Here is a 26,179-nt window from a genome sequence, read left to right as displayed (position 1 = left end):
GTTCGTTTTTAAATGAAATCGACCAATTGACCAAATGGTGCCTGCACAGCAACCTGGCTCTCAACATCAGTAAAACCAAGGAACTGATAGTGGACTTTGGAAGGGGAAGGATGAGGACCCACAATCCTGTTTATATCAATGGGACGATGGTGGAGAGGGTCAAAAATTTCAGATTCCTGGGCGTGCATATTTCCGATCTTTCCTGGACCCAGCACACTGATGCAAATATAAAGAAGGCACGTCAGCACCTCTACATCCTGAGGATATTACGGAGAGTGAGTATGTCAAGGAGGATTCTCGAACTTCTACAGGTGCACAGTAGAGACCAAACTGACTGGTTGCATCATAGCCTGGTTCAGCAATTTGAACATCCAGAAGTGGAAAAGACTGCAAAAATTGTGACCACTGCCCAGTCCATCACCGGCTCTGACCTCTACACCTTTGATGGGATCTATCGAAGTCGCTGCCACAAAAAGGCAGCCAACATCATCAAAGACCCACACCATCCTGGCCACACACTCATTTCACCATTACCATCAGGAAGAAGGTACAGGAGCCTGAAAAATATAACATCCAGATTCAGAAACAGCTTCTTCCCACAGCCATCAGGCTATTAAACACAACAAATAAGCTCTGAATAGACTATTATTATTATTGCACTATATTTGTTTATTTCTTGAGTATAGGGAGGTTTCACGGCAGTCGGGGCACGACCTATGACCCGTACTGTTGCTACGCTACGCCAAATGGAGTACACGCGATGTACTGCAGGTTGGCACTTACCATTGTTTCCAGCGTAGCGGGCTCGTTAAAACCCGCCGAAATTGTCAGTTTTTGCGCTGTAAATAATTATGGAAATCGGAATAAGCGTGAGAGACATTTAGCCTACTTCAGAAATCCAAGTGAGGAGAAATGACGGTAGATAGAAGCGAGAGCTGAAGGGACAACAACAGCCAATGTGCTAGGCGAATATTGGCCGTTTGCTCACTACATTTCATCAACTAAGGCATTATTTGTGTTTTTTCTTTATTCGTTTGGCATCTAAAAAGTTTCAGAAGTGATAAATCTGGCTGTAAAAATTTAAAATCGCCCATGGTTCTCAAGTGGGTTTTTACATACAAAAAGAAAACACATCTGAAGCAAAATTTACAGCCAGATTTATCACTTCTGAGACTTTAGATACCAAAGGAATCAAGAAAACCTTACTGTTCATGAAATGCAGTGAGCAAACGCGATAATTCCCAATATTTTCAATTCCGATATCTGCACGGCCAATGTTCGCCAAGCACTTTAGCTGTTGTTGTCCCTTCAGCTCTCGCTTCTCTTTACCTTCATTTCGCTTCATTTTTGGAATTCTGAAGTTGGGTACATGTCTCTCACACTTACCCCGACTTCCACAATTTTTTAGAGCACAAAAATTCAACATTTTGGCGGTTTTTAACAGGTAGGAAAGTACGCATTTCTTGTATTAATAACATATACCGGAAGTTACGGATGTCCTCCAGATGGATTGAGCGGCTCCGTGCGTCAAGCTCTATGACCCAGTGACCTTACGTGCAACCCCCCTAGGAGACTGCAAGGTGACTTGGATAGGCTGGGTGAGTGGGCAAATGTTTGGCAGATGCAGTATAATGTGGATAAATGTGAGGTTATCCATTTTGGTGGCAAAAACAGGAAAGCAGACTATTATCTAAATGGTGGCCGACTAGGAAAAGGGGAGATGCAACGAGACCTGGGTGTCATGGTACACCAGTCATTGAAAGTAGGCATGCAGGTGCAGCAGGCAGTGAAGAAAGTGAATGGTATGTTAGCTTTCATAGCAAAAGGATTTGAGTATAGGAGCAGGGAGGTTCTACTGCAGTTGTACAGGGTCTTGGTGAGACCACACCTGGAGTATTGCGTACAGTTTTGGTCTCCAAATCTGAGGAAGGACATTATTGCCATAGAGGGAGTGCAGAGAAGGTTCACCAGACTGATTCCTGGGATGTCAGGACTGTCTTATGAAGAAAGACTGGATAGACTTGGTTTATACTCTCTAGAATTTAGGAGATTGAGAGGGGATCTTATAGAAACTTATAAAATTCTTAAGGGGTTGGACAGGCTAGATGCAGGAAGATTGCTCCCGATGTTGGGGAAGTCCAGGACAAGGGGTCACAGCTTAAGGATAAGGGGGAAATCCTTTAAAACCGAGATGAGAAGAACTTTTTTCACACAGAGTGGTGAATCTCTGGAACTCTCTGCCACAGAGGGTAGTCGAGGCCAGTTCATTGGCTATATTTAAGAGGGAGTTAGATGTGGCCCTTGTGGCTAAGGGGATCAAAGGGTATGGAGAAGGCAGGTACGGGATACTGAGTTGGATGATCAGCCATGATCATATTGAATGGCGGTGCAGGCTCGAAGGGCCGAATGGCCTACTCCTGCACCTAATTTCTATGTTTCTATGTTTCTATGTGCATGTGTATATATACACATTAACTTTTTTTCTCCCGTTACGTACTATGTTTACATATTCTGTTGTGCTGCAGCAAGCAAGAATTTCATTGTCCTATCTGGGACATATGACAGTACAACACTCTTGACTCTTGAAGTTTTTCAATCCTTCCCACTAATCTGGATTACATAAACATAACTCCAAATATTTTTGGCAATTAAAATGTATCCATCACTGTTCATAATAAACATCTCCTAATATTTTCCTAGTGTCAGTAACCTTAAATATCACCTGCATAACTATATTAAAAATTATCATAATAGGATGATTTAATAGGAACCTGAACTTTTTTTTACATTAACTAAGGGTGGTATGTGGAACGACTTGCCAGATGAAGTAGTTGAGGAAAATACTATCTCAATGTTTAAAAAATTGGACAAGTACATGGATAGGGAACGTTTAGTGGCATATGGGCCAAATGTGGGGGCAGGTGGGACTAGTGTAGATGGGGCATATTGGTCGGCGTGGGCATGTTGGGCTGAAGGGCCCGTTTCCACATTGTATATAACTTCTCACAGCTGAACATGGTGATTCCCCACTTTTCCTGGACACTGTCTGTTTAATTTCACTCGACTCGGTAGTCACTTTCCTATTTTTGATCCCAGTTAGACCATTCTCATATCAGTTTAATCATTGACCTGTGCCCAACCGGCACACGGGTGCGTTCACCGTGTTAATGGCGGTCTATAGATTGTCTTGCAAGTTGAGCATAACCATTTGCCTTGGATGGTCAGATTCAATACTTTAAATGTGATAGGTATATGCCTGTACGCACGAATTATTACATGGGTCTCGTCTGAAACGAACGTATTTCCCCTTCACCCCAGATTTGGTACTGATCAAAGATCAGCTCCGCTCTATCATCATCATTGATTCCAATGGACCTCGCCATCTTTGCTCGCCGCCGCCCTGAATGAAAGGGGGCGACGGAGAAGCAGAGCAGGGGCGAGCTTCCGGGTAGGCGGTTGCTGAAGTGACGAAACTTCCGGCCTTCTCTTCCTCTTTGTCTGGCGCGGCGCGGAGCGGTGGACGCCATTTTGAGCTTCCTTGTCGTCGAGTGAGGTACACGATCATCTCGCTGCTAACATGTCGGACGAAGGAAAGTTGTTTGTCGGCGGTCTTAACCTCGACACAGACGAGCAGGCCCTGGAAGAACAGTTCTCCAAGTACGGGCAGATCACCGAGGTACGGGTCATTAAGGACCGAGAGACCTGTGTATCGCGTGGTTTCGGCTTCATCACTTTCGATAACCCGGAGGATGCCAAAGACGCGCTGCAGGCCATGAACGGCAAACAGATAGATGGCCGCCAAATCCGAGTGGGCCACGCTGAGAAGAAATCGGGCGGTCGAGGCGGTTACGGCCGGGGCGGCGGCGGCGGCAGCGGTAGTTACGGCAGCCGCAGGAGAGGCTCCGGCGGCGGCTACTGGGACAGCGAGAGGAGCAGCTATGGCGGCAGCGGCGGCAGCGGCGGCGGCCGGTACGATCAGCAGGACCGCGACAACTACTCGGGTGGGTACCGGAGTCAGAGCAGTAGCGGTTACTTCGGAAGTCGCTACCGGGACTATGAATGAAGGGCGAGAATCGACCGTTTGTGCCGGATTCCCGTCGACTTGCCGCCCAGCGCGGCTCCTGGAGTCGCAGAAAGCCGCTGTGAATGAATTTGATTTGCCTGTTATGTTAAAATGCTAGAAACCCAGTTTGACCATTGTCTTGATTAATCTTGTTACCTGTTGTTTGTTCTGAGGTCTTCCTTAAGTTGGGCTTTCGACTTTGCGCCCCGCTTGCCATGTGGTTTTCTGTGATAATTTTTTTTACCCGACCCACGGAGTCTCTGTGTCATTGGGACGGTGTGTTGGCGATTTAAATTGCCCGAGTCTCCTTCCGTGAGCTTCTTTTGGAATTTGTCGAAACGTTTCGCTTTCTGGTGAGCTCTTTCCACAATTCCATGCGGCGCAAAGAACGAAATCGGGCGGAAAACATTTTAACTCCCACTTCCTGACCACTTTATCCGATTGCCATCTTTAAGATCTCAATGCGGATCGCTCGAGTTTCTTTTGATCGACCGACCGATTTTCTTCACTTAATTATCTCATGAAGATTGAACACTTTAAAAAAAAAAAAAAAAACCTTACTATCCCGCATTACAGCTTTTAATGCATTTAAATATCTTTTGGACCAGTAAAATGGAACCCGTAGAAATCATTCATTTGAGCGGGAAACCTTGTCTGTTGCCAACAGTACACCCGAGTGCTGAGTCACTTATCTCTAAAACATAATGAGAAAATCAACTACAGAGCAGCTCTTCTGTCGTACACCTTGTCACAGGCCTCTTGGAAAGCAAACTGATCGTGGTCTTTTTATTTTGAAACATTTATTGAAAACTGTATACATTTAAATTTTCATTTACCATTGTTGTACTTTCATCGACCAGTATGGTCCATTTTGGACATCAATTTGCCACTTGGGAGACCAATCTTTGCCAGTGGATGTATCTCAATAAAATAGCTTCAGGTACTCTAGTGACTTGTCTTTGTTACAAACCATTCACTCCAAGGAGATGAATCTGAAGATTGTCTTTTCTTGCTAAACATGTCTCACCCTGATAACTTGATTCCTATTACTGCAGAAGGTTTGAAGGTGGTCCTCAAAATCTATCAAATCTAAGGTAATAAACGTGTTAGATATTAGTTTGGAGTGAACGTATACTTTTTATTGTGTTTTTCAAAAAGCCTGTGTAGAAGCCATTTTTGCGTTCCTTTATATCATGGAATTAACATGCTTTTTCCTTTTTACAATGGCATTCTGCTTACTCTTTGTAAAGTAGTAACAATTTATTCATTTTGCCTGGCGGATGCACTGATGTTTGTAGCCTGGCTTCTATTAATTAATTCAAAGTCTCTATTCCTGTGACCGTTCTGGCGATTTTTTTAAAATGGGGACTATATCGGTGTTCTTAATGTAGTTTTACTATCCTCGAAATAGTGGGTGGGCATTGGCTTCAAGGAATTAAATGTGACCGCATTGAAAAACATACATGGAACATTAGATAAAAGGCTAAATAATCTGGCCGAATGTAACAATGAATATGTGAAAAAAGAAGGTAGATTCTGGATCTGATATATTTAAGCTGTCACCAAAGTGTGTTGAAATGGAGCAAGACTTGCAGCTTGCTTTCCTCATTACATGGGTTTTTAATAATGAAGGCAACGGAATGAAAAGTGAAACTATATTGACTGAATTAAAGATGGGGGGGGGGGGCTAACTGGGATACAAGGGACATCCTCCCAGTTTGACAAGTCTGGGTATAAATTTGGATGTAAACGTTTGACATGCAAAAACATTAGGTTAGTAGATGTGGAAGATTTCAATTCCTTTTTATCTACTGGGATACTAAGTGTACTGAGCACTTTATTGCAATGAGGAAAACTTTTTTTCAGCAAGCCAAACAATGGAAGAGAAGACTCGAGGAACTGCAGGTGCTGGTTTACAAAAAGACAAAATGCTGAAGTAACTTGGTGGGTTAGCCAACAACTCTGGTTTGACATCTACAAACTTACTGCCTTATGAACTCTGTTATCAAGACTGGCAAAGACACCACACCCTACTCTTAATTCTACAGAGATCCCAGAATTTCTCTGACACATCTGCTCCCAAAATGAGGCTTTCCATGCTAGGGCATTCAAGATATCCCATTCCATTATTAAATGTGGTTTACCTCCTACTGTTGTAGATGGATACCTCATCCCTGTCTCCTGTGCGCCATAGTCATGCTCTTGCACTCTTTCTCTTCTCTTCCTCCACCAAAAAGTCAACAAGAACAGTTCACTTGGTCCTTGTCTTTCACCCCACCAGCCTCTGCATCCAACACATTCCGACATTTCCGCCCCTTCATCGCGATCCCACTACCAGTCACATCCTTCCAGTCCCACAACTTTCCAAAGTTGCCTCCCTCCACAACTCTGGTTTACTCATCCCAATCAAATCACCCAAAGTAAAGTTACTTTCCTCTGCAATCTCAGATGGAACACCTGTCCCTCCTCCCTCGCATCCATCCAGGGACCCAATCAGCTTTTCCAGATGAGACAGAGGTTCATACGCATCTCCTCTAACCTCAAGTGCTGCATTCAGTGTTCCTGTGTGTCCTCCAACTGTATACTAGGTGACCGCTTTGCTGAACCTTCGTGCTCGGTCTGTCACTGCTTGCTGGATCTTCCAATTGCTAACCATTTTAACTTCCCTTCCCATTCCTCTACCTTTCTGTCCTGGGCCTCCATTGCCAGAGTGAGTCCACAAACAGGGATACATCACCTAATATTCTGCTTGGATAGCTTATAACCCAGCAGTGTGAACATTGAATTCTCAAATTTTGGGTGACTAATCTAAAACCACTTCCGTGTGTCCCGTCTGGATGTGCAGCTGCTTCTCTTTGCCCTCTCCCCAAACCTGGCCGTTTCCATCTCTCGCCTTTGCCTAATCATCAGCCAATCAAAAACTCCTTATCTGTAGCCACCTATCACTTGCCAGATTTTGCCCCAGGTGCCTTTACAATCAACCCATAAAGGGTCCCACCCTAAGCATTGCCTATCATGTTCTCCAGAGATTTGGACTGACCTGCTGCGTTACTCCAGTAGTTATGTCTTTACAAGAAAGAGAATTTGCCATGCTTTGGCGAGTGAAGTAGCAGACGAAGGACGACAAATGGGATATTAATTTTGTTATTGTATTTAAATATGTTGGTCTAATCAATGCAAACCATTTGAGACTGGTTCAATGTTGTTTACATGAAGAAAAAGAAGGACCACCAAATCCAGAGCACCTGGATGACAGAATGCAGTGCATCAACCTCTGCTCTGAAAGGAAAGCCCGTGACAAAATAAAACAAAGATGGTGACCTCGAATGTCTTGTTGGTGATTATACCATGGATTGTTAGGGGTAGGTCGTTATATTCCCATATTGGGATGAGCCATCATTGAGCCATTCTGTGGTTCAAATATTGCCCCATAACAGCTTGTGCACATGCGGTAAAATGGAAGATTGGCTATCAAATCACATGACCTTTGCTGTTCCCCCCTATCTGGTCCTACTGTCAGGCCATTGTTATGTGAACTGACATACTTAATTGTGGAACTGATCTTTCTGCCTCAGACTGGTCTCTTGAATTTCTTTGAAATGTATCCCATTTCCAAGATGCGTATATATTTAGTTTGTTACAATACTGGGAATAAAATTGTTAAGAGCTGGTATTTAAATATGAGCTACTTATTAGGAGGTTGATGATAATGGTTGTAGAAACAAGGAACTGCAGATGCTGGTTTACTAAAATAAAGGCACTAAGTACTGGAGTAATGCAGTGGGTCAGACAACTTCGCTGGAGAACCTTCCTTTGGCTTCACAATTTGTAACTCAGTTGAGTTCAGTTTTATTTGTCATATGTAGGTTAACACAGTGTCAACGGTACAATGGTCACCTCAGCAATGATATTAATTCCTTTTCAACCCCTCTACATACATTCCTTCCTCTGGCTTTACTATTCGCAACTTTGTCCAACATCTGCCTATCATATCCCTCCCAAGCCCGTGTTCACCTATTGCCTGCCATGCTTTGTCCATGCCCCCTCCTTACAATCAGTCTGAAGATAAGCCCCAACCCAAAACATCACCTATTCCCACACCCTCCCCTGGGTACTTTCCCCTGCCACTGCAGGAGAGATAGCCCCTGTCCCTATACCTCTTCCCACCCACTGACTGCATCCGGTGTTCCCAGTGGTCTGTATATTACTGAGACCAAGTGTGGATTCGGCGACTGTTTCACCAAACACCTAGGCTTGGTCCACCAAGGTATACTGGATGTGCCACCTACCATTTTAACCTCCAATTTCCATACTGACCTTTCTCTCCTGGGCCACAATGCCAGAGTGAGGCCATGCACAAACTGGGAGAACAGCACCTTGTTTTCCTCTTGGGTATCTTTTAAAAACAACGGTAAGAATGTTGAAATCTATAATTTTAGGTAACCTCCAACTCCCTTCCACTCTCCACTGTAACCCACTTGAACTCACACCTATTTCTCCTCCCTTTACCTACATTCCTCACAATTTGTAGCTCTTCAATCTGTCGTACCTGTTTTTTTTCAACTTTGGCCTTTGTTCAACCATATGCCTATCAACTCCCCCACACCAGTGTTCACCTTTTATCTGTTGGTTTTGTTCTGCCCCTTTTCTCCACCAGCCTTATTTGTCCCTCCACCCTGCAATCAGTCTGAAGGTTCCAGACTCGAAATGTTACCTATCCATGTTCTCCAAAGATGCTGAGTTACTCCTGCACTTTGTCTTTTGATGTTTATGATTGTTTCTTCTCTGTTCCTTGTTAACCACATCTTTGAAATATCTGGAGACATGAGACTGACGAATCTGGAGCAAAACACAAACTGCTGGAGGAACTCTGCAGGGCAGGCAGCATCTACAGAAGAAAATGCACATGCAATGTTTCAGGACGGGATCCTTCAAGGCTGGTGCAGAGGAAAGAATAGAAAGGGATAGGGTGAAAGCTGGCAAATGGGTAGATTTGGGGTAAGGAGGTGTTGATTGACAAGAGAGTCAGTTGGAGAAAGAACAGTGGTGATGGTTCCAAGGGTTGGAGGTAAGTGGAAAAGACGAGCTCATTTGGTGTAACCTGATGAGGGTGAATAAAACAAAACTAGAGGGAGGGGGATGGTTAGATGGAAATGGGAGAAGAGTAGGAAGAGGAGAGGAACTGGGTGATGGAATGGGAGGTGTGTATGGAAAGACGCATAGACCAAAAGAATAAAGCCAGGGGAGGGGGTGGTGGTTTGCCTGAAATTTGTGATCAGTGTTCAGGCTGTTGGGTTGATATGGTTCCACTTTGTGTGCGTGTGCATTCATTAGGGCAATGGAGGAGGGCAGTCTGTTACACCACACCTCCAATTACACTCTTTCATTTCATGCCCGTCTTATCAGGTTAGGCCAGCTGCAGCCCCTTGATCTTCGCGTCACCTCCACCTTCACATGTCAGCTTTTATCCCAATCTTCCCCTCACTTCTTTCTACCACCTATCTCCCTACCACAGTTGTGGAGAAGGGTCCTGACAAAAATGTCACCTGTCCATTTCCATTCATTTCCTAATCAATACAAAATGTTTTTTAAAAAACTTGCTTGACTGCTCAATAGGTAACTATTGGGTGTTCTCATGAGTATGCGGTCCTTATTAATGTCCAAGACATTTAAACTCATCATCTAACTTTACGTTTGCCAATTAAAATGCCATACACCTATTCTAGCTTCTGTAAATAGCCTCTTAAGTGTACATTTAACATTCTCAATTGTTTCCAAAGTTGAGGCTTTTCTTAAAATTAAACATTTCCCATGCCTGCATTATCTCTAAATCTGCTTTTTTTGTTTGTCCTGAGTGCGTCTCTGCTGATATTGGTGTCTATCCCAGAAATTGTGCCTTTTTTGCCTTCCAAGTTACTTTAGATATATATTGTAAATATTTGCCAATCTCTCATTCATTGTTCTATATCTCTACACCATCGTCTATATCTATCGTTCCTCTTTTCTGTGACTCAATCTGAAGAAGGGTCTCAACCCGAAACGTCACCTATTCCATCTCGCCCATTATTCCAGCTTTCTATGTCTAAGGTTTATCTTTCATTGCTACTTTGTTGTCATGACTTCCAACAATTCCATATTCAGTATTTGCATGCTATCCAGGAAAATCATATCATGCACAAATATCTCTGGAGAGAAGGAATGGGTGACGTTTCGGGTCTAGCCCCGAAACGTCACCAATTCCTTCTCTCCAGAGATGCTGCCTGTCCCGCTGAGTTACTCCAGCATTTTGTGACTATAGACAATAGGTGCAGGAGTAGGCTATTCGGCCCTTCGAGCCAGCACCGCCATTCAATGTGATCGTGGCTGATCATCCTTCTCTCCAGAGAAAGATGATCTTCGTCTACCTTCGATTTAAATCGGCAGTTCTTTCCTACACATCCTGCACAAATACAACGGGTAGTGTGAAAGATAAACTGGAGGCTCTCGATCATTTCCACTTCAGTACCAGGTGTGTACTCCATCCTCTTCCTGGAGTTACTGACCAATTCCTTTATTTGACTGACATTGAATGAGGTTTTGTTGCCTTGACACCATGTTACTAAGATCTTGTTTCCTTCCCGTACTTCACCTCATTATTTGAGATCCATGCTATGACGATGATAGCATCTACAAAATTTCAGATTAAATTAGAACATAATTTTGCTGAACAGTCATGAGTGTGTGGGAGTATAGCAAGGCTGAGAACAAACCCTAATGGGGCACTGGTGTTGAGAATTAATATGGAGAATGTATTGTCCTTATCAATTGCAGTCCATGGGTCAGCAATTAGGCAGCAGCTGGGCTAAAGTAAGTTAATTCACATGGATGCTTTTCAGAGTTGAAGATTGAGAAAACGATTGTTTTAAGTTGCAGATAAGGGGAAGAGGTGGAGAGATGTCCAGCGCTGGAAACCAAGAGATTTAATGGTGTCAATGATGCTTGCTGGAGAGGATAGTGAAGAATTCTTAATGAAGGAAATAAGAAAAAGGTGGAAAATAAAATTGGTCAGGCAGCAAGTGTGGAAACACTGACCTTGGAGCAGACTGGGCAATTGGAGATCCATGGATCCTTCAGGTACACTACTTAGCGATATCCCTGTATCTAAAATAAATTTATTCTACAATTAATTAATTGATCAGGCTGCTGTGGCTGACACATTTGAGTGCATACAGTTGAATGCGTTGCTGTTGCAGAACTTCTAGGTTAGGTTCTACGTTTTCACTTGGTAGAATTGATTATTTCTGGTCTCGCTACTTCCTTTAAGCTTGGGCCAGTCATCTGCCCTGAGACTCCAACCCCAGGATTAGTTTCCCATCCTTATTTCTTGCTGTGTAGCTCTTCACAGAGCATTCTCTCCTTTGTCAGTTAAACTGCTCGTCTGCACTTTTTTTCCAGGGGGAGTCCTCTAACTTGGCCTCTTCACATTGTGACTTGGCCTGCCCTGTCCTGTGCCTTTTCCAGAATTCTGCTGTTTAATTTACTGTATCTTTCCCCACTTTCCCAGGTCCCTTCAACAGAGTTCATATGCTACTTCTCTTATCTATTCCACCTAGATGTGAGTGGCTTCCACAGGACTTGAATTTTTGTCATGCATCTTCCAAATTTGTCCTGACTTAGCTGAATTGGCAATAAATTCTGAGAGTAACCATTTGTGGTGTGCACCTTCTGACAATTGATTGTGATTTAAATTATTCCTCCTTTCATTATAAACAGGCCACAATTTTCTAGCAAACGGTTCCATTTGTTGAGCTTGGCCCTGAATAGTTGGTGACCTTGGATAGATTAAACCTCCATTCACACCTTCCCGAATGGGCTGTTTAGTATTATCCCAATTTGTGAGACGAACATAGTTGATGCAAAATAGTTGTAAATGCATTTCTACCAAGGGAGGAGGTGAATGGGAACCTAACCCGGGAAGTCTGCAACACCCATGCGTTCAACTGTGAAGATTCAAACATGACAGCTTTTTACCCCTTTTAAATGAAAACAAAAAGGCAAAAAACAAACTGCTGAATGAAACAAGTGGATCCATTAGCACCTATGGTGGCAAAGTAATGATCCACGTTTTGGGTCAACATCCTGCATCGGAATAAAGCATACAAGTTTTTTCCATACAAAGTCAAGAGTTTTATTGTCATATATATACACCGAAACAGAACAATGAAATTCTTACAGGTTTGCAAACACTGTTTAAATTTTGATTTAAACCAATATAGTGTAAAAAAAAGTCTCGAGTGTAATTAAGGCAGCTCAGATTTCAGTTGGAGTTTGTCGTGTTCAATAGCCTGATGGTTGTTGGGATGAAGCTGTTCCTGAACCTAGATGGTAGACACGAAATGCTGGAGTAACTCAGCGGGACAGGCAGCATTTCTGGAGAGAAGGAATGGGTGACGTTTTGGGTCGAGACCCTTCTTCAGACTTCAGAAGTTGTTGACTCCACCACCGATCCGTCAATGAAGACCGGTTTCCTCTTCTAAAATCCCCAATCAGTTCCTTGGTTTTACTGATGTTGAGAGGAAGATTGTTCTGGCACCATTCAATCAGATGATCCATCTCCCTCCTATACCCTGAATCATTAGATAGAGTTGGAAATGTGTCAGGCTACACAAACATGGGATGGTGAGAGTAGAGCAGGGTGCTGAACACACAAACTTGAGGTGCTGCTATGCTTATGGTTATCAACAAGGAAATGTTGCAAATTCATACCAATTGTGTTCTGTTGATGAGGAAACCCAAGGATAATACTATGGGGGAGGAGAGGAGTTCTATATACCCAATCTCATAATTTTATACTTCTATCAGGTCTCCCCTTAAACTCTGACATTTGCAAGAAAGCAATCCAAGTTTGTCCAGCTTCACCTTATAGCTAATACCCTCTAATCCCTGCAACATTCTGCTCAGCCTCTTCTGCACTCTCGCCCAAGTCTCCATATCCTACCTGTAACGCTGTGACCAGAACTGCACACAATACTCCAAATGCAGTCTAACGGAAGTCCTATAAAGCTGCAATATAACTTCCTGACTTTTGTACACAGTGCCCTGACTGATGACTGCAAACATTCCATTCGCCTCTTTACCACTCTGTCTGCTTGTGTTGGCACAGCACAGATAAGCGGTATTAATTTAACACCTCTCCCTCATCTCCTGACTACATGCATAGTTTACCCATTTGGTCACTAATAGAATCCACCCTTTCCCTGGATCCCGTCTTGCTCCTGACACCGACTAACTTGTTGATTCTGAGTCTGAAGAAGGGTCTCGACCCGAAACTATCACCCATTCCTTCTATCCAGAGATGCTGCCTGTTCCGCTGAGTTACTCCAGCATTTTGTGTCTATCTTGGGATTTTCTGTGTCTTGTGTGGGGGAACAGTTTGCAAATAGAGATTGCAATACAAGTCTGTGGTGGCCAAAAAGATGTCGGAAGACTTCAATGAGTGTTTTGTTTTCACAGTGAAAGAAGAAAATAGATTACAGCAATACAGGAAATGAAGTTAATTCCCAATGACTTCGATCCAAGAGTCCTACGAAAAATAGGTAAGCAAATGGCTATGTTAGATATAATCATCCAAGTGCTCTGGCTCATAAATATTTTGACCATTGAAGTACTGAGAAACACTATCAGCAGGTGGCTCAGCACCGGAGGATTATGATTTATGATAATTGACAGAATAATTGGATTTACTGTCTTTGAAGAAAATGTTTTCTTTTACAAATTAAATATTGAAACTCCGAAACTACTATTGCCATGATTTCATGTCTTTTAACGGCTGGTATTTCTACATCTAGTATGTGTGACAATGCTATCCATGATGCTATCAGAGAATTCGGTGACAAAGGGATGTGCTTATTTTCCAAGTGAGAATGGTGTGTGACTTGGACGTAACCTGCAGCTAGCTGGTCGTGTTCCTAAGTCATGCCTCGACTATGCCTGCTTTTTATTGGGTATGTTGAACACTCCTTGTTCCAAACGTATCCTGGCACTTTTCCCCAGCTCTTTCTCTGCTGCATTGATGACTGCACCTGTGCAGAACTTGTTAAAATGAACTTGGACTATCTCTGAACCCCCCCCCCCCCCCTTTGATCTTTGCCTGCATCACCGAGGACAGACTATCGATTGACATATACTATAAATCCAACAACTCCCATGATTGCATTGTCCACACTTCTTCCCACTCTGCCTCGTCCAAGACTGCCAAATCCTACTCTTAATTTCTCCATCTCTATGCATCTGCTTTCAGGATGACGCTTTCCACTCCAGCATATCCAAGATCTCTTCAATAAACGTAGTTTTGCTGTTGTAGATGGACCTTGTCTCGCCCTTGTCTCCTGCTGCTCTCATGCCACCTCCCTCTCCACCATCCAGAGCACCCAGGAGCCGTTCCTGGTGAGACAAGTTCATGTGACCTCTTCAGACCTTATGTATTGCATTTGGTGTTCCTGATGTGGCCTCCTTTACATCGAAGAGACCAAGTGTAGCCTAGGCCACTTTTTTTGCTGAATACTTGCACTCACTCTGCCAAGGCCTGCTGGATCTCTAAGATGCTAACTGTTTTGATTCCCCTTCCCATACCGCCCTTTCTGTCCATTGCCTTCTCCACTGCCAGAGAGAGCTACATGCAAACTGGAGGACCAGCACCTAATATTCCACGTGGATAGTTTACAACCCAGAATATGAAGTAATATCCCTGTAAACCAATATCTGCAGTTCCTTGTTTCTACAGGCCTAACAAGGGGTTATCAGCACTTAAAGCAACTAGGCGCGTGTAACCTGTTGAGCTACTCCAGCACTTTGTTGTTTTTAGGTATGTGCAATTTGTTACGGGCACAAGGTAGAAGGATGGATCCCTAAGGAGCAAAGTTGATGAGCTTGTAGCATAGTTGGAAATTGGCAGGTATAATGTTGTAGGCATTGACGTGCCAGCAAGAGGATCTGAGCTGGGAGCTGAATATTCAGGGTTGTACGTCCTATCTGAAAGGCAGAAAGGTGGGCAGAGGGTGTGGGGTAGCTCTGTTGGTTCGGAATTAAATTCAGTCCCTAGTGAGAGGTGACATAGGATTAGAAGTAGTCATTGTGGATCGTGTTGAGAAATTATACGAGTAAAAAGACACTAATGGGAGTTATTTACAGGACCCCAAACAGTAGCCAGGATATAAGATACAAGTTACATCAGGAGATAAAATTGGCATGTAAAAAAGGCAATGCTACGGTGGTCATGGAGATTTCAATATGCAGGTAGACTGTGAAAATTAGTGTTATGTAATGAACTGGATTTGATAAGGGAAGTCAAGATAAAGGAACCATTGGAGGTAGTGATCACGATAGGTTTTAATCTACAATTTGAGAGGGAGAAGGTGAAATTGGATGTGTCAGTATGGCAGCTGAGCAAAGGGAACTACAGAGGCATGAGGGAGGAGCTGGCTAAAATTGACTGGAAAGAGCCCCTTCAGAGGTGACGGTGGAACAACAATGGCAGGAATTTCTGAGCATTTCCAGAAGATGCAGGACCTTTTCATTCCAAAGAGGAAGAAAGATTCTAGGGGGAGAAAGAGGTGACCATGGCTGACAAGTAAAGTCAAGGACAGTATAAATTTAAAAGAGAAGGCATATAACATAGCAAAGATTAGTCAGAAGCCTGAGGATTGGGAAGCTTTTAAAGAACAACAGAAGGTAACTAAAAAGGCAATACGGGAGAAAAGATGAAATATGAAGGTAAGCTAGCCAATAATATAAAGGAGGACAGCAAGAGTTTATTCAGCTATATAAAGACTAAGAAAGAGGCAAGAGTGGAAATTGGACTGCTGGAGAATGATGCATGGGATGTGATAATGGGGCATAAAGAAGTGACAGAGGAGTTCAATAACTTTTTTACTTGTCTTCACAATGGAAGACACCAGCAACGTGCCTGAAATTGAAGAGAGTCAGGGGGTGGAAGTTAGTGGAGTGGTTATTACTAGGGAGAAGGTGCTTGGGAAGCTGAAAGGGCGGAAGGTGGATAAATCACCTGGACGAGATGGACTGCACCCTAGGGTTCTGAAAGAGGTGGCTTTAAAGATTTTGACAGTGGTAATTCAAAAATCACTAGAGATAGGAGAGGTTCCAGTTCATTGGAAAATTGCCAATATTACCCTGCAGCGTCACACAGACAGAGACACAGAGACAGACCACGCCACACACACACACCACCACCCCACACACACACACACACTAACCCCTCCCATTGATATTATATTAATATTATTAATTCGCACCTTTTACCCCATCCCCCGCCCTATCCACTCGCGCATCGCCCCCAACTGCGCAGATGTGGATAGAGAGGGAGGGGTAGGTGGAGAGGGTGAGGGGGGGTGCGTGCGGCGTCATAGGGGAGGGCAGGTTCCCGAATGCAATACTCCACCACTCACCCATAGGTTCCAATACTCACCACTCCATTGAGAGGGAGGGAGGGGGCAGAGATGGAGTGTGGAGGGGGGGGGGGGGCAGTGAGGGAGAGAGGTATATTTTGAGGGGTGGGGGGGGGGCGCGGCATCACAGGGGAGGGCTGGTTCCCGAACGCAATACTCCCTCCAGGCGCCAACCCAAGTTCGGCCACTTCAGTCCAGGGCCTGACTTCATCTCCAGCAGCGTCTTTTGAATAGCAGGGGAGGGAGGGGTCGGGGGGTGACGTCACTCGCAGCGCGTGGAAGACGGCGCGGAGCAGACCCATTGCGACGTCATCAGAGAGAGCTTCTCATTTAAATTCAAAGTCTTTTGATATTTTTAAACATTTTCAGTAATAGGTAGAGAAATAAAGCATGACATTTTCAGATAAGGTGACTTCGGACTCGACGGGAAAAATGTCAACCGGAATAGGTAAATATTTTATCGTTAACCTGTAGTTTTTTCGAGAAGATGTAATAACACACATATATACAAGATCAGCGCTTTAATAGTTACTAGCGGGAGGGGGGGGGCGGGGTGCGGCCTGCGGCGTCACATACACACACTGGCCAACCCCCACACACACACTAACCACCCCCCTTGATATTATATTAATATTATTCATTCGTTCCTTTTACCCCATCTCCGGCCCTACTCACTCATAGCCCCCAACCTGCAGGCCCGGAGAGAGGGGGGGGGGGGGTTGAGAGAGGGAGAGGGCAGAGAGAGAGGGAGAGGGCAGACACAGGGAGAGGACAGAGGGAGAGGGCAGCGGGCAGACTTGCCGCATGAAATTTTCAGATAAGGTGATTTTGGACTCGACAGGAAAGATTTCAACCGGAATATATATATTATATACACGCGCACGCACAACGCACACACACAGGCACACACACTCACACACAGAGACACACTCACACACAGACACGCGCGCGCACAGAGACACGCGCGCGCACAGAGACACGCGCGCGCACAGAGACACACACAGGTGCACGCACACACACACACACACACACACACACACACACACACACAACTAGTAGAGTTCCACAGAGGTTGGTACTGGGGCTGCTACTCTCCACGTTGTATATTAATGGACGGGATTGAAGGCTTTGTGGCAAAGTTTGCAGATGATACAAAAGTAGGTGGAGGGGCAGGTAGTGTCGAGAAAACATGGACTCTGCAGAAGGACTTGGACATGTTGGGAGAGTGGGCAGAGAAGTGGCAGATGGAATATAGTGTAGCAAAGTGTGGGGTCATCCATTTTGGTAGCAGTGACCTGGTTGGCACAGTAATAGTCCGTGGTCCGAGCATCGAAAATGTGTCTAGAATTTAACTTTCGTGACACATGTCTGGTATCTCCTTGAAATTTGGCACAGATATAGATAAAACATGTTATATATAATTATATATTATAAAAATAATATAATGAATATAATTGTGAGTCCGACCTGAGGTGTATGTTGAGTGAGACTGCTGCAGAGGTCCAGGGTCTCACCTAATTAATGGGTGAGGGCTGATCCTGTGCGTTCCCCCGTTTACTGAACCTGACTGCCAGTGTGCAGAGTGGGGATCACGCCCATAGTGGGACTGGGGTAGTGCCAGGCTGGGGGAAGGCTCGGGCATCTTCCACTGAGAGGAAAATGCCTAACCCTAACCCGCCCGCCCCCCCTTCCAGAGCTGCCCATGGCTTGAGCTGCTTTGGGACCGGCTGCAGGCTCCATACGCTCAGCGCGTCCACCTCAGCCAGCATGCCCTTCTGGGTCATCATCAGCAGCAGCCCACCCAACGCCACGATTACACCGAATGTCAACATGGTGGGAAGTAGCACTGCCCTGCACGCCGCCCGGGTGCCTTCAGCACCCCCATAGTGCCGGTCAGTCCGCTCGCTCGCTGTAACACCGGCTGGTCGACAGTCCGACTGACCCCTCATTGCACCCACCTGCCGGCCGACAGCCCGACCGATCCCTCGTAGCACCCACCGGCCTACCGACAGCCCAACCAACCCCTCGCAGTGCCTACCGACAGCCCGACCGACCCCTCGCAGCACCCACCGGCCGGCTGACAGCCCGGCCGACTGACTGACTCCTACCCTAATCCTAACCCTAGCTCTACATTTTTATTTAACAGTTCACATCATAACTTTACAAAAACAAATCAGTTGTAAAACAAAATTATCAGCAAGGTTAGCATTACCTTTATTCCTTCGAAACCTTGCTATTGTTTTGATGTTATTCGTAGGCAGCCATGATCCCGGTGTGCTCGCTGCCTAGCCAGCATGAAACTAAATGCATGATTCGTCAATTGGCGTCTGACTCGATGTCAAACGTGCCTTGATTGGACAATTACTAAATTGGAGGTTTTTCCCCATATTTTAAAAATATGTGCAGGTTTTGTTCTTGACGAGTTTTAGGTATAATTTTTTACACAACATGCTATAAATACAGGTAGATATGTGATTTGGGTCACGAAATGAAACGAAAAAGCACCTCGACCCACGGTCTTTAAGTGCACGTATTTCTTATCCCTCTCTATGTTTATACCATGTGGAACAATAAAATTGCAAACACAGTTTCCACTTCATTCACCTGATCATGTAGTAGAATACTGCATCCATCTGAGTGGACACCGCAACGTGCGTAACACATCATTGGATTGGATTGTATTCAATTTATTGTCATTATCTCATAAGAGACAACAAAACGGATTTTCCTTACAATCCAGTAACATAAAATAAATAATAAATAAATAAAGCTTTTTTTTTTTTTTTTTAAGCACAAACACAGAATGTCCATGACACAACACAACCCCACAGTGGCACCAAAGTTGAGGAAGGTACCATAGTCCAGTCAGCCTCCCCTCCGATCTTCCCAGATGTTCACCCGTGGTCGGGGCCTCCCGAGCACATGCAGTCGCCGCATCGGGCGGCCCGATGCTCAGGCCCTCACGCCGGGATGATGGAACGCCGAACCCCGACGGAGAACATCCTCAGCGGCCCGGACCTCCAGATCAGTCGCCTCCCACCGGAGTCCGCGGCTCCTGAAGTCCACAGGCCGAGCCGGGCGGAGTCGCAGGACTCTGCGAAGTTGATCAGCGCCGCCCGCGTTGGGAGCTCCGCGAACCACAGCTCCACGATGTCGGTGCAGCAGGCCCAGCACTCCGGGGCTCCAAACGGAGATCCCCGGTAAGGCATCGGCAGCCCCGCGATGTATCAGCGCTGCCCCACCGCTGCTGGAGCTCTGGTCGGTCCCGGCAGGAAAGGCCGCTGGGGGGGAGAGGACGCGACTCGAATAATAGTCGCGTCCTCTCCAGGAAGCGACTGAAGGACGGTACCTCTCTTGCCGTACCCTCTTCCCCCACAAAAGTCATTAAAAAAAACCACAAAAAAATACACTTCAAACATAACAAAAAAAAAAAAAAAAATACCGGACTGAAGGCGGAGGCAGCTAGCAACAGCGCCACCGGATGTCCAAAAAACGTACGTTGCGGTGGACACTAAAAGGTTTGGTGTCCCAGTAAACGAATGTTACATTATTAGCGAAAACCAAACATTTTCACCAATGTGATCTAAATGGAATATTACCTTATTGATTTGAGCTATATTGATGGCCGATGATCCCTCAGAACATTTGATTGGGGCTGATTTTTTAGTAAGTAAAATGTCTCCGTAACGGTCGTTGCGGAGCTTCCCGAAGTTGACATAAAGGAATGAAGTTAGCGAATTGGTCCGTACGAAAGGTAAACAAGGGACAGTATGTTGCCAAATTGAAGATTGGCTCAGTTTCTTAGTTTTGATGACCAATTGATGTCCAAAACATTTTTTTAATTGATTTTAAAAAGTCGGAAAATATGTCGTAAACAGTCGTTACGTTTTTGACACCACAATGTTTTTGATATTAAATTGGAAAATAAGAAAAACTAATTAACTCGCCCAAAAATCGCTACTACCATAAGATACGTCGTTGGGCTTTTGAAAAGCATTTGAGGTTTGGAACCTCTGTGGTTTAACCTGCGGAGGTATCGACCCCGATAACGGTCATTGTGACAATGGATGCCCAGCACAACGACCGTTACGGGATCTTTACTGTATTGTATTATCTTTATGTTACTGTATTTTTCTGCTGGTATTGATAAAGATATTTCCCTAGAACATTATCAAAACGTATATGTATGAGGGGCCAACTGAAGTTTATTTATGAATTATTATTCATGATTAAATGTGGCAGAGTTTTTGACGTCACATTTTTGGTGTCCAAATTGGTGGCAAAATGATGAAGATTTGTCTGTCATGAAAAAAACGTCTTGACTTTGGGTCTTGAAGATATCTAATTTATATCTGTTATTTAGAAGGTTTCACATGATGGGTAGATTTTTGTTAAGTGCAGTGTATTGGTGTAAAAAAACGGAATAATCTTGTTCCTCAAAATCTCTTCAGCATTGTAAAAAGACACATTGTAGAATATAGCCTTTGTTATTTAATAGAATAGAGCTTAGAACAGTCCAGTACAGGAACGGGCCCTTCGGCCCCCAATGTCTGTGTTGAACATGATGCAAATAACATCCAATTTCTTCATTTTATTCAATGTTTTTTCTTAGAGTCATAGAGCATAGAAAGAGGCCCTTCGGCCCACCTTGCCCACCCTTTCCAGCTTCACAACATCTTTCCTATAATACGGTGACCAAAACTGAACATAATACTGTATACTCGGATTCCTATTAAATATTTTCCCCTTCACCTTGAACCTATGTCCTCGATTCCCCTACTCTGGGCAAGAGATTCTGTGCAATTACCCAATCTATTCCTCTCATGATTTTATACACCTCAATAAGATCACCCCTCATCCTCCTGTGCTCCAAGGAATATAGACCCAGTCTACTCAACCTCTCTCTATAGCTCAAACCCTCAACATCCTCGTAAATCTTCTCTGAACCCTTTCAAGCTGGACAATATCTTGCCAAAAAACATGGTGCCCAGAATTGAACACAATACTCTAAATGCGGTCTTACCAACGTCTTATACAACTACAACATGACCTTCCAACTTCTATACTCAGTCCAAAAGGGCCTACCCCTGGTTCTGGACTCCCCCAACATTGGGAACATTTTTCCTGCATCTAACCTGTCCAATCCATTTATAAATTTTATATGTTTCTATGATTCCCTTTCATCCTTCTAAATTCCAGCGAATATAAGCCCAGTCGATCCATTCTTTCATCATATGTCAGTCCCGCCATCCCAGGAATTAACCTGGTGAATCTACGTTGCACTCCCTCAATAGCATATTGTCTTTCCTCAAATTAGGAGACCAAAACTGCACACAATTCTCCAGGTGGTCTCACCAGGATCCTGTACAACTGCAGTAGGACATCCCTGCTCCTAAACACAAAACCTTTCACAATGAAGGCCAACATGCCATTAGCTTTCTTCACTGCCTGCTATACCTGCATGCTTACTTTCAGAGACTGATGTGCCCCCCTTTTCCTAATCTGACACCATTCAGATAATAATCTGCCTTCCTGTTCTTGCCACCCAAGTGCATAACCTCACATTTATCCACATTATACTGCATCTGCCCACTCACCCAACCTATCCAAGTCACCCTGTAGCCTCATAGCATCCTCATCGCAGCTCACACTGCCACCCAGCTTTGTGTCATCTGTAAACTTGGAGATGTCACATTTAATTCCCTCATCTAAATCATTAATATATATTGTAAATAACTAGGCCCAGCACCGAGCCTTGCGGCACCCCACTAGTCGCTGCCTGCCATTCTGAAAAGGACCTGTTAATTCCTACTCTTTGCTTCCTGTCTGCCATCCAGTTCTCTATACATGTCAGTACCCTACCCCCAATACCATTGCTCTAATTTTGCACACTAATCTCTTGTGTGGGCCATTGTCAAAGGCTTTCTGAAAGTCCAGCTACACCACATCCACTGGCTCAACCCTTATCCATTCTACGTGTTACATCCTCAAAAAATTCCAGAAGATTAGGAAAGCAGGATTTCTCCTTCATAAATCCATGCTGACTTTGAACGATCCTGTCACTGCTTTCCCAATGTGCTGCTATAACATCTTTAATAATTGACTCCAGCATCTTCCCCACTACCGATGTAAGGCTAACACGATCTATATTTGCCTGTTTTCTCTCTCCCTCCTTTCTTAAAAGTGGAGTTACATTGGCTACCCAGTGGGGTTACATTGTCTACCTCTCTCCCCTTTCTCGACTTGAATAGGGGACAGCCTATGCACTGACGTCAACTACAAACCCAAAGATTACCAGTTACCTTGGGGTCAAGGAAAGAGCATTCACGTCGCAGCCCTGTTTCCACCAATCTTTCCACCAGCATGCACAAGAAGCACAAGACAGACACCATTTATGCAGATGGAGAGAAGCGTGTTCAGCTCTGGCTGAACAACTTCTAATCTTGTGTGTGGACTCGATAAGACCAGTTACCTGGACTGCGCCCCCTCCCGCACATTGGCAAAGGATTGGAAGAATAGAGAAACAAAATGCATAAAAGCCACAATTCTCATTTTGTATCCAGGATGAAACTTTTGGAACTTTATTAAAGATCGCAGAGGTAAAAATAAATTTAGGTTCATGAAAAGATCCTTGTTGAATTAAATGATTCCTTTGTGTGACAATAGAGGTAAATAGCTTTGAAGCAGGGGAATATTGAACTTCATTGAGGCAATTAATTCAATGCATCTGGTACTGAAAAGCTCGTTGAGAAATATTCAACTGGCAAATATTCAGTCGATTGACATTTATTGGCAGATTGGAACAATGTAACTGGGACTCCAGTGTGTGACATGTTAAAAAAAATACAAATCTTCAACTGCGTCACCAGCACAATTGTTAGATTTGCAGTGTATGAAAACTGATGAAACTAATTACATTAATCTGAAACATGAACTTCCTCATTTAGATGCTGCCTGACTTTTTAATTTTATCCAGTATCTTCTTCCCTCATCCTACCACACATCTAGCCGGTCCCCCGAATAGATACCTCTGGCACCTGCATCACCACATCCTCTCATCTTTATACCAGCAATACCCCCCTCCATTTTGTCCTGATGCAGGAGTTCGACCCGAAACGCCGACCATCCCTTTGCCCAACAGATGCTACTCGACCCACTAAGCTTTTCCAACAGGCGGGGTTGTTGTACAAGATTCTTCACTGATTGTGTTCTGAAACGAATTTATTTCCCTCTAAGTTCTTAGTACTTCGTGCCTGCATTGGACGTTGGTTTGATTAGACAGACAGACTCTACTCGATCCCCAAAGAATTCGCTGCTGCATCGAGGGGACGGGAGAGAGCAGGGGCGAGCTTCCGGATGGGCGTTTGCCCAGTGACCTCAAGTGACGAAACTTCCGGCCTTCTCTTCCTCTTTGTCTGGCGCGGCGCGGAGTGGTGGACGCCATTTTGAGCTTCCTTGTCGTCGAGTGAGGTACACGATCATCTCGCTGCTAACATGTCGGACGAAGGAAAGTTGTTTGTCGGCGGTCTTAACTTCGACACAGACGAGCAGGCCCTGGAAGAACAGTTCTCCAAGTACGGGCAGATCACCGAGGTACGGGTCATTAAGGACCGAGAGACCTGTATATCGCGTGGTTTCGGCTTCATCACTTTCGATAACCCGGAGGATGCCAAAGACGCGCTGCAGGCCATGAACGGCAAACATATAGATGGCCACCAGATCCGAGTGGGCCAGGCCGAGAAGAAATCGGGCGGTCGAGGCGGTTACGGCCGGGGCGGCAGCAGCAGCGGCGGCGGCAGCGGTAGTTACGGCAGCCGCAGGAGAGGTTCCGGCGGCGGCTACTGGGACAGCGAGAGGAGCAGCTATGGCGGCAGCGGTGGCGGCGGCAGCGGCGGCAGCGGCGGCGGCCGGTACGATCAGCAGGACCGCGACAGCTACTCGGGTGGGTACCGGAGTCAGAGCAGTAGCGGTTACTTCGGAGGCGGAGGTCGCTACCGGGACTATGAATGAAGGGCGAGAATCGACCGTTTGTGCCGGATTCCCGTCGACTTGCCGCCCAGCGCGGCTCTTGGAGTCGCAGAAAGCCGCTGTGAATGAATTTGATTTGCCTGTTATGTTAAAATGCTAGAAACCCAGTTTGACCATTGTCTTGATTAATCTTGTTACTTGTTGTTTGTTCTGAGGTCTTCCTTAAGTTGGGCTTTCGACTTTGCGCCCCGCTTGCCATGTGGTTTTCTGTGATAATTTTTTTTACCCGACCCACGGAGTCTCTGTGTCATTGGGACGGTGTGTTGGCGATTTAAATTGCCCGAGTCTCCTTCCGTGAGCTTCTTTTGGAATTTGTCGAAACGTTTCGCTTTCTGGTGAGCTCTTTCCACAATTCCATGCGGCGCAAAGAACGAAATCGGGCGGAAAACATTTTAACTCCCACTTCCTGACCACTTTATCCGATTGCCATCTTTAAGATCTCAATGCGGATCGCTCGAGTTTCTTTTGATCGACCGACCGATTTTCTTCACTTAAATATCTCGTATTGAAGATTGAACACCTTTTTTTCTAAAAAAAAAGCTAACCATCCCGCATTTTAACCGTTAATGCCTTTAAATATCTTCTCTTGGACCAGTAAAATGGAGCCCGTAGAAATCATTCATTTGAGCGGGAAACATTGTCTGTTGCCAACAGTACACCCGAGTGCTGAGTCACTTGTCTCTAAAACATAATGAGAAAATCAACTACAGAGCAGCTCTTCTGTCGTACACCTTGTCACAGGCCTCTTGGAAAGCAAACTGATCGTGATATTTTTATTTTGAAACATTTATTGAAAACTGTATACATTTAAATTTTAATTTACCATTGTTGTACTTTCATCGGCTGGTGAGCCTCTTTTGGACATCAAATTGCCACTTGGGAGACCAATCTTTGCCAGTGGATGTATCTGAATAAAGTAGCTTCAGGAATTCTAGTGACTTGTCTTTGTTATAAACCATTCATATTCACTCCAAGGAGCTGAATCTGAAGATTATCCTTTCATGCTAAACATGTATCCTGTCGTGGTTATTTCCTTTTATATTTCTGAATGATGTCAGTGCTGGAGATTTGAAGTTTGTGATCAACAAAAGGAAGAATGAAGGTAAATTGCATGTTAAATTTTAGTCTTTCGATATTGTCTAAATCCCTTTTCGATTACAGGAGGTGTTGGGTTGCTTCCAGCCTCTTAAGCCTTGTTTCTAAGAATGGACAATGTGTGTTGGGGATTATTTCAGTATATGGAAGGGATAAAAGGTCATGAGCTATAACTTCATTCACATGACGCTAGGTGCAGCCATTAATTCTGTACAGCTCTATAGACAATTGAGCTAGTTTCATGTCAATTTCTTTTCCACGTTGGAAAATCTAACCTTCCACATATGCCCTTTTAAACATCACAATTTTGCTTCCACAAGTATCCAATCTGCCATATTTGGATTGTTTTCAACACCTGGTGGTAACATTTAGCTGTTTTCATGTTGGTTTTGTAAATCATTATTCCATCTCCCACTTCTAACCCCCCCCCCCCCCCCCCCCCCCCCATAGTTTCTCTACAGTGTGTATATTTCATGAATTTAAATTTCCTCATCCTTTTCATAGAAAGGCAGCCTAGTTTTTCCACGCGATCCAAATGGTAAGACCTGAT

General features: G+C 44.5%; 1 protein-coding gene across 1 annotated transcript; it reads left to right on the top strand.

The window, feature by feature from the left end:
• The first annotated feature begins 3,474 nt into the window (after positions 1-3,474).
• On the top strand, positions 3,475-25,468 carry LOC116973729 (29 kDa ribonucleoprotein, chloroplastic-like). Its single transcript, XM_033022038.1, has 2 exons — positions 3,475-4,060; positions 23,956-25,468. Exons 1-2 carry the CDS (start codon positions 3,578-3,580, stop codon positions 24,514-24,516), a joined length of 1,044 nt encoding a protein of 347 aa, XP_032877929.1. The 5' UTR covers positions 3,475-3,577; the 3' UTR covers positions 24,517-25,468.
• The last annotated feature ends 711 nt before the right edge of the window (positions 25,469-26,179 follow it).

The sequence above is a fragment of the Amblyraja radiata genome, chromosome 5, assembly GCF_010909765.2.
Source record: "Amblyraja radiata isolate CabotCenter1 chromosome 5, sAmbRad1.1.pri, whole genome shotgun sequence".
Lineage (NCBI taxonomy): Eukaryota > Metazoa > Chordata > Chondrichthyes > Rajiformes > Rajidae > Amblyraja > Amblyraja radiata.
This window is presented reverse-complemented; position numbering and strand designations above follow the sequence as displayed.